This window comes from Boleophthalmus pectinirostris, unplaced genomic scaffold (genome assembly GCF_026225935.1).
Source record: "Boleophthalmus pectinirostris isolate CB_2022bp ecotype Guang Dong unplaced genomic scaffold, ASM2622593v1 HiC_scaffold_3, whole genome shotgun sequence".
NCBI lineage: Eukaryota > Metazoa > Chordata > Actinopteri > Gobiiformes > Gobiidae > Boleophthalmus > Boleophthalmus pectinirostris.
In genome coordinates this window covers 13,948,610-13,958,546 of record NW_026571299.1, presented here as the reverse complement: position 1 = coordinate 13,958,546, position 9,937 = coordinate 13,948,610, and the positions used below count along the sequence as shown (strand labels likewise).

The following is a 9,937-nucleotide window of genomic DNA, read 5'->3' as shown; positions in this document are numbered from 1 at the left end:
CTTGGACTTGTGTTATGTTTTATCTTGTTTTTAACCTCTGGCTGTTGAGTACCTACCTTTGTAAAATTTCAAGTTTTCATTGGATTTGCACAACTTGAATTATAATAAATAACTGGAAAAATTAAGGTGTTCTCAAACTTTTGACTGGTAGAGTATATTTTTATAATAATGAACTTTATTAATTCACTGTATGTACATGACATGTCTCTTATCTCACTATGTTTATTTTTTTTTTTTATTCCAACATATAATGATCAGTTACTTTGCCAGCCCTAAACATCACTGATCTGTAGAAACATGTGTCTGAAACCCATTGCTATAATAATTGTTCATACAAACTCAACAAACTAATTTCTTGAGTTTGTTGGTTGAGGCCCAATATCCACTTTTCCAAGTATCACATTTCGTCAACATTACATAATACTTTTAGATCATAGGAAGCAAGTGTCCCAGTGGTCTCATTTAAAAGCATGTCCACTGGGAATACCCCTTTAGCTGTTGTGAACATTATTTTCTAAACTAAGTCTGTTGTATTCAATTATCTCAAATGTCAGGCCGACTTAATTGAGGCTGTGAAGTCTCTGAGGAGGTGTGTTTTGATCCCATAACAGGCGTATGGAGAGGGTGACATTTACTAGGCACACTAATGAGACAAGCACATGAAAAACACTATACACAGGGCAAATGTCAAAGCATCAATTAAAGTGTCACTATGAACCAAACTTAAAACCAAGAGACAGAAAGTTTAACAAAAATGATAATGTAACTTTTCTGGTAAAGAGTCTGTTATCTGATTGTCTCCATGCAGATTGTTGTTTTTTTTTTTTTTAGTTGATTCCTCTAAACTTGTGGCACTAAAAGTATGTTTTTCTGTGAAGACAGGCAGGTGACACCACTAGAGGCAAGATCTTAAGAATGCATGTTTTTCAAGGTATTATAAAATCTTTTATATTCTGAGATAAAAGTAAGAATCAGGCATTAATAATAACCTTGAATAAAGAAGTGGACTCAAGGAGTGTGTTCGGCTCCACCGAAATGAAGCTCACAAGCTAGTAGTTACAGGAGCAGATTTGTAGCCAAGAGTCAAAATGGTGAAATAAAAACATCAGGATCATGAAGAGAGGGTTAATATGAACATTTTAAGACCAAAATGACAAGGGACACTGCAGCAGCTACAGAGCGAGGGGTGACAATTTCTCATGTAAAGTGAATTTAATTGGAAACTGGAAATTGGAAAGGTCGATCGAGCCGAAAGTGCCTCCATAAACAATTCCTATGTTGAACGCAGTGGTTAGCAGGTTAGCTATGTCCATTACAGAATATGATCCTAACACAGTAAGGTAATAAGACCTAATCTTGACTTGGCGTTCAGACTGGACAAACATATGTGTCATAGGCACGTCCAGGCTGGTCCAAGTGTCATCACCCTCAAATGCTCAGGTGTCCAACCAGAGACATTCAACACAGTTCTGACTGAACGTAACAGAAGTCAATATAAGGCCCCAAACTTCCACGAATACACCCATGTACAGGCCATTTGTCATGCACTATGGTAGCAATCAATAAAGGATGGAAGAAACTGAATGAGGAACAGCGGGGCCGACACAGTCAACCATTGCAATTTGTCCAAGAAGAATCTCACAGAAAAACATAAGAAAAAAAGAAAACTGTCATCTGCAGAAGCAGTGAAGCAATTAAAGTCTTAAGTTTTATTTTTATATAAGCAATTAAGACAATATAGCTGCAAGAAACTGGTTTTCTTCATACTTACAGGCCCTTTCCCATTTGAAAGCTCAAAATATATATATATATTTTTTTACATTTTTAATAAAATTTTACCATCAGAATAATGGTAAGTGGTCACATTTTTATATAGCACTTTTCCACATTCAAGGTACTCAAATATGTTGTGTTGTTGTGTGTAACTAGGTAGAAATGTTAGTATTATTATTAGATCTGAAACAAAAACATACAGCCTTAGTTTACAAAGAGAATTAAGTCAGATGTACAGTACTGAGGTGTGAATATAGAGCTGATTTCTAACATGGATATTATTCACCACTTTTTACCAATTTGAAGTCATAATTTACAAATATGCATGCATTTAAAAAAATCTCTACAGCCTTATTCCTAATTAGTGGCTGTGGTCATGTGACTTACATGTACAACATGTATAAGTGTCTCCTCCCTTTACCATGGATCTATGTTTGTCACCAGAACCACACACGGTCAAGAGAGAGGAGCGAGTAAGTATAGAGCTGAAGGGGCCATCGGAATATTTCTGGAATATTCTGTGTAATGGCTTTTGGTTATTATAATCTTCTATATGTGATTATTTTATGTGTTGAGTTCATGCTTGTTTGGGTGATAAATAACGTAGAATTTGATTCTGTCACTGACTTTTCCTATGGAGGGTAAAGTTCTAGGATGCATTTGTGACTGTAATCCAAACACATAACCCACAAAAGGAGGCACAAACTTCTGACAGCTTGCCTGCATGTGCGAGTCAATCATAATGTGTTTCATGTGTTTTTGAAGAGGAAAGAAAGAATATTCATTCAGAAAATTAAAACTAAATTTTTAAAATGATTAAATTAATTATTAAAATGTGTATTTAGATTTGAGTCTGTTTAATTATGAAGCTCACTTTTAAAAGAACAACACTTTAACACAAAGTATGCTAAAATCTTGGCATCTAAAGTGAATATGCATATTAGGAAACATACATTGCAAAGGTTCTAAAGTCTTTGCAATTCACTCATTGTCACCATTCAAAGTGCCATTTCAGTTTGATTTGATTTATCTTTTAGCCCTAAAACTGTACATTAATCATGATTACAGATTTTAGGATTATCCAGATGGTACAAATATAATACAATTTAGATATGTAAAGTTGTTATATTTCTTCCTATAATATCTGCATTAATCCTTCTAAAATGTATTATATATTCCTTGTATCATCACATGCACACTGAAACAAGACACTGAATATTTTCAATGTATTAAGATAAATACTATCAGGGCAAATCATAAAAACTAACCTAGAATTAACTGTGCTTCTTATCAGCTGTGATCTGTGGGCGATGAACGTGTCTGGAAATGTGACCTTTGTGATAGAGTACAGGGACTCTCTGGTCAAAGCTGTGACGAAAAATATCATAGTGGTGGTGCTGAGTATCTCCATCAACTACATCAATGCCAGCCTCATCCAGACCTACAGGAAACACCAGGTACTGTAGCATTTCATCCAGACGCCACAGTAACACAGCCTTGTGTTTTCAGTTATATTGTGTTTATTTGTCAAAAAATAACTTGGCTAAATAAATGTTTTGTGTGATATTGGTGCTGGTCATTTATGGTATTAATTAAAGAAATAAATAATCTATTCAAAATAATATATTTTATTGTCATTGTCTGTGGACACTAATACAAACAGGAAACAGAGTTAAGTCATATGACACAAGTAAGTTTATGAATTACCAGAACTATGAAAAAAGCTTGTGTCGTGTGGATATGTGATTAAAACATGTGTGCCTTGGCTGGCCAGGCTATTTAATCATAGTAAGCATTCAATCCACCAATCCTTCATGAAAAAGACAGAATCATTAAGTAAAAACAAATAAATAACAAACATTAACACATTAGAACTAAACTGAGTATTGCTGTCAATATATCAACAATGACTCACTATAAGTGTGGCTATGAATAATGCTATGCAAAAATAAGTAGCATATACACATTTTTAGGCAATAAATAATATATGTTATGTTGATTTCTTCGTAGTTTTCTGTCAAAACACAGTGTGTGTGTGTGTGTGTGTGTGTGTGCGTGCGTGTGCGTGCGTGTGTATATATACCAGCTGGTTAGGTCACATGGGCGACCCAGGTTCGAATCCCCCCTCTGACAGGGGGCAATGAGCTAACCAGTGTGGGTCCTTGGGCAAGGCCCTTTGTGCTACTGCCCACCTCATACAATGATGAGAGAGAAAGAAACTTACGAGATGCTGGTTCAGACGTCGCCTGGCCAAACAAGGTCTGCATCAGGTGCTGGGGAACCAGGGCACCTTGATGAAAAATGGGCTACTGGAACACGGAGGAAATGGGTGAGAATGCTACTACTACAGCAACCGTAGTCAGAGGGGTTACATGAACAGGATGTGGGAGAAATGGTTATTACCCACAGTCCAAGTGGGAGCCAGGATGCCAGGTCAGAGGGGAGTTGACACTAACTGACTCCCCAACCGGAGATTGGGTACGTAGCCCCAATAAGTATCACACTGAGCGAGGCAGCGACTGACCTGAAAAATAAGATCATGGCCTGAATGAACACAAGGCAACCCGGATGCCAGTTAGGCTAAGTGAAGTACCATCTGAAAGTCTTCTAGAAGATGTGAATGCAGCCCTGAGAGCGATCCCTACCACAACCATCACTGAAACCAATGAGCTGATATACACTTCAGCAGCAGTGATCCTAGAGATGCTCGGCTATAAGAGCAACCATGGGAGCCATGAGATACAATACCCACCATGGACAAGACGGTTAGAAGCTAAAATCAAGGAGGAGCAGAGAGAAGTGAGCCAACTGTCAGAGGCCCAGAAAGGTGCATTGAAAAAGCAAGTACCCAAGAGGTACAACCAGATGCCCATACCTGAAGCACTCGAAACTGCCAAACAAAGGCTCCAAGCCTTGGCCAGCCGCCTAAAGAGGTACACACGAGATAACAAAGCCAGACGAATAAACCGGCTGTTCGCAACACAACCAGTCAAAGTGCATGCTCAGTGGCAGGGTACTGTGAGTTGTACTGGAAAGGCATATGGGAGAGGGAGGCATCACATAACACCGATGCACAGTGGCTGGTGGATCTGAGAGAAGACCACAGCAACCTCCCTGAACAGAATCCAGTCACCATCACAGTGGCAGACATCCAGGAAAGAGTCTCAGGTATGAAAAACTGGACCGCACCTGGCCCTGACATGATCCACGCTTACTGGCTAAAGAAGCTCACTGCCCTCCACGAGCGCCTGGCAGCACAAATGAACCAGCTGCTAAGGGCTGGGACTCACCCTGAATGGTTAACCCAAGGGCGTACGATCCTGATCCTGAAGGATCCCTCAAAGGGTGCAGTCCCATCCAACTATCGGCCAATAACCTGTCTCTCCACAACATGGAAGCTCATGCCAGGCATCATGGATCAATACATGAGCGCAGCACAGAAGGCAAAAACACCAGGGGAGCCAAGCACCAACTCCTGGTTGACTGAACAGTCACCCGTGACTGCAGAACCCGTAAAACCAACCTCTGCACTGCCTGGATTGATTACAAGAAAGCCTACGACTCAATGCCACACACATGGATCACAGAGTGCCTCGAGCTGTACAATATCAACAGGACTCTAAGGGCGTTCATTGCGAACTCGATGCAGTTGTGGAAAACCACCCTTGAAGCCAATGGGAAGCCACTTGCCCAAGTGTCCATCAAATGTAGCATATACCAAGGAGACTCACTGTCCCCACTGCTGTTCTGCATAGGCCTGAACCCCCTCAGCCAAATAATCGACCGCACTGGCTACAGATACCAACTCAGAAACGGGGCCACCATCAGTCACCACCTCTACATGGATGACATCAAGCTGTACGCAAAGAGCGAGCGAGACATTGACTCACTGATCCACACCACAAAGGATCTACAGCACAGACATTGGGATGTCATTCAGGCTTGAGAAATGTAGCAGGATGGTGACAAAGAGAGGGAAGGTAGTCCACACAGAGGGGGTCTCACTCCCAGAGGGAACAATAGCAGATGTTGAGGACAGTTACAAGTACCTTGGTATCCCACAAGCAAATGGCAACCTCGAAGAGGCAACAAGGAAAGCAGCTATGGCCAAATACCTGAAAAGAGTGAGGCAAGTCCTTAGAAGCCAGCTCAATGGCAAGAACAAGGCGCAGGCAATCAACAGCTACGCCCTGCCAGTGATCAGATACCCTGCAGGAATCGTAAGCTGGCCAAAGGAGGAGACACAGATCACAGATGTTAAGACTAGGGCTGGGCGATATGGATCAAAAAATATATCTCGATATATTTTGCTATATCTTGATATACGATATATATCTCGATATATGTTGAAGAAAAAAATAACCCCCTAAAACTGAAAACTGCAAAAACAAATCTGCCAAATTCCACAAGGTCCTTTTTTTTTATTGAAGTGTAAGAGGTTGGCAGTTCATATAGGAACATTTAAGATTACAAAAAACCCTAATTACATAAATAATCATTTAACTGTAAAATAAAAGAAATAATACATATTTCCTTCTTTTCATTCATAAATAAAACAACTCAACACAAGATCATCTTTGCATTAATTCTGTTATCCAGACCATAATCATGAGCTCATTTAGCAGAAGAAGCTCAGGATGTTCCTTATTTTAATAGATCCATGTTATTATCCAGCAGTAAGGAGCTCTGAGGTTTAATCTCACAATCCACTGCAGATCAAACCCAACGTTTCCAAACACTATTGTACAAGTGATACTGCAGCAGATTATTAATTAAAATATTCTGCATAAATAAATTTTACATTTCTAAACTTTATAATATATAAAGCATAACGACTCTAGAGCCACATCAGCTCGTTTGCGATAATAATGTGTTTAATGCAGTTTTGCGCACGTGTGTTTACATTTTACAGAAACGAAACTTAAGCGCATGGCTCATTTGCATAAACAGCGCACTTCTCATGCAGCTCAGCTCGTTTAGCTTCTTTCGGGCTAAAGGACGCGACTCGGTGGATTATGAGGATGTTCTGCTGGTGGTTTTGTCAGTAAATGGTGGAAAAGGTTCGTGGTGCTTGAAGCTTTTCACTGGCACCAACTTTCGGCGTTCACGGCGACAGTGAGGAGTGAAGAAGACACGAGCGAACAAAATCAGGGAGGCGGAGACGCGCGGCGGCGACGAGAGAGAAGGTAAACAAGCGAAGCGGCGAAATCAGAATTGAATATAACCATTATTTCAATATATACGATATGTCAGAATTCATATCGAGTTTAAAAACTATCTCGATATATTTAAAATATCGATATATCGCCCACCCCTAGTTAAGACATGAAAGCTCCTGACCATGCATGGAGGGTTCCATCCCAAATCCAGCACCCTGTGACTGTACACAAGCCGGAAGGAAGGAGGCTGAAGACTAGTGAGTGTGGGAACCACTGTCTAGGATGAAACATCCAAGCTCCTTGAGTACATCAAGGACAAGGCCCCGACAGATGAGGTGCTCAGAGAATGTCTCAGACAGTGGGGTCCAGAGGAAGAGGTGCTGGAGGGACCATCATGGCAGGACAAACCCCTACATGGGGCGTACCACCGGAACATAACTGAAGTGGCTGATATCAAGAAATCCTACCAATGGCTTGAGAGGGCTGGTCTGAAGGACAGCACAGAGGCACTCATCCTGGCTGCTCAGGAGCAGGCCCTGGGCATGCGAGCAATAGAGGCCCAGATCTACCACACCAGACAAGACCCACGGTGTAGACTGTGCAAAGAGGCTCCTGAGACAGTCCAGCACATAACTGCAGGGTGTAAGATGCTGGCAGGGAAAGCATACATGGAGCGACATAACCAAGTGGCGGGCATAGTGTACAGAAACATCTGTGCAGAGTACGGGCTGGAGACCCCAGGATCAAGGCGGGAAACACCTCCAAAGGTTGTGGAGAACGACTGAGCCAAGATCCTGTGGGACTTCCAGATACAGATTGACAGGGTGGTGATGGCGAACCAACCAGACATAGTGGTGGTGGATAAGAAACAGAGCAGAGCCGTGGTGGTGGACATCGCAATACCAAGCGATGGTAATATCAGGAAAAAGGAACACGAGAAACTAGAGAAATACCAGGGACTCAAGGAGAGCTGGAGAGAGCCTAGACAGTGAAGGCATCAGTAGTGCCTGTGGTGATCGGAGCACTCGGGGCTGTAACCCCCCCCCCGTCCCTCTCTCTCTCTCTCTCTCTATATATATATATATATATATATATATATATATATATACAGACCAACCATCACCCATTAGGTTACACTGGTTTTGCGTATTGGTATAGAAATAGTAAGTATTTCGCATTGCATCAGTATCAAGCATTGTGGTATCACCATCTCCCTAATTACTAATTACAACACATGTTCTTTTCCAGATTTTCTACACCAACCCTCGCTACATCTTGTTCTGCCACCTAGTGATCAACGACATGATCCAAGTCACCCTCACAGTCACCCTCTTCCTCCTCAGCTACATCCTGTACACCATCAACACATCTGTCTGCTGTGTCTTCATCCTCATGGCCCTCTTCACCAATGAGAACACACCTCTCAATGTGGCCTGCATGGCTGTTGAATGTTACATCGCCATCTGCATGCCCCTAAGACACACTCAGATCTGCACGGTCAAACGAACTCATATTCTGATAGGGCTCATTTGGGTAACAAGCTTATTTTCAGTACTTCCTGATTTGTTTGTAACACTGGCAACTACGCCAGTTGAGTTTTTCCGATCGGAAGTTTTTTGCCTCCGTGAAACTGTTTTTCCAAATCCACTTCTGCTGGAAAAAAGACAAGTTACCTATACACTATATTTAGTGTTAGTTTGGATAATCATTATTTACACATATTTCAAAATTCTATTCACAGCAAAAACTGCAAGCAAAGATGCCAGGAAAGCTAGAGACACAATTATATTGCATGGTTTTCAAGTTCTGCTGTGTATGGCCACATATGCTGAACATTCTCTGAAGACAGCATTAAAAGTGTGGTTTCCCAGAAATTACGCTGATTCTCTGTTTGCGTGTTATATTGTTGTACAAATTCTTCCTCGATCTATAAGTCCAATCATTTATGGTGTGAGAGACAAAATGTTTAGGAAGTATCTACGAAGGCATCTGTTGTGTAAAGTTAAACCTGAACAGTGGTAAAGGATAGGCTACAGCAAGAGAGTCCAAAATTTAAATCCCACATCATGTGGGGTCTTTTTGGATGCTTTTATTTCCTCCAAGAACCCAAAAAAATGCAACTAATGCTCCTTACCAAAATCTTTCCTCACAAAAACTGCAGTTGCAGCAGGACGGGTCACGTTCACACATTTTTCAACAGAGAGAATTACAGGACACCTATTAGGCACTATTTGTATTTGTAAATATTCTGAGGCCCAGAGCAAAATGTCTTATTTTAATGAGAGAATAACATAAAGTTCAATAAGTATTGCATAATATGCCCTTTATGTTTACCATTGAGCATCATTAGCGTTTAATTGCAAAAAAAACAAACAAAAATGCACAAACAATGTCAAAACATGGACTCCATGAGTTCAGATTTTTCTTAAAATATGTAATGTATGTAAATATTTTGACTAGAATGTTTGGTGAAATCTATTGTGAACTGAGCCAATAACTATTCTATGTCTATGTGTCTGTTTGAGCAAACTGATTTTGGTCCAAAAGTCTGAAATTTGAGCATGAGTAACCCTATATGAATTTGTTTGTTGTGTATTATTCTACAGTAAATGCTTTGCTTACTCCTTCACTTTTTTCTGTACTTCTATATTTTACTATTGAATGAGTGGCTTACTGAAACTATTATGCAATTTTACTAATGTGCACTCTGTATCTGCACAGTATATTGTAATAAATCAAATATATAGGCTATGTTCAAGATTTTCCACAAGACTTGGAACATGTCTTAACATCACAAAAGATAGGCTACCAATGTTTAATACCTTAGAAAACGGGGCAAGGTCCTTGCAGTGGTAACGGTAACTGATGATGTTCTGATGGTGTTAAATGGTGGTTTATCATCATTACCATAAAACCAGAGATTAACTGTGGGATTCACACGAAGTATAATCATAGTTTTTGGACTGAGTTAATTCCAGAGTGCAGATAAATAGCTGCTAAGACAG

The 9,937-nt window shown here is 40.4% G+C and overlaps 1 protein-coding gene across 1 annotated transcript; it reads left to right on the top strand.

Annotated features, from left to right (window-relative positions):
• Positions 1–3,083: 3,083 nt before the first annotated feature.
• On the top strand, positions 3,084–8,954 carry LOC110171076 (odorant receptor 131-2-like). Its single transcript, XM_055160296.1, has 2 exons — positions 3,084–3,230; positions 8,181–8,954. Exons 1-2 carry the CDS (start codon positions 3,084–3,086, stop codon positions 8,952–8,954), a joined length of 921 nt encoding a protein of 306 aa, XP_055016271.1.
• The last annotated feature ends 983 nt before the right edge of the window (positions 8,955–9,937 follow it).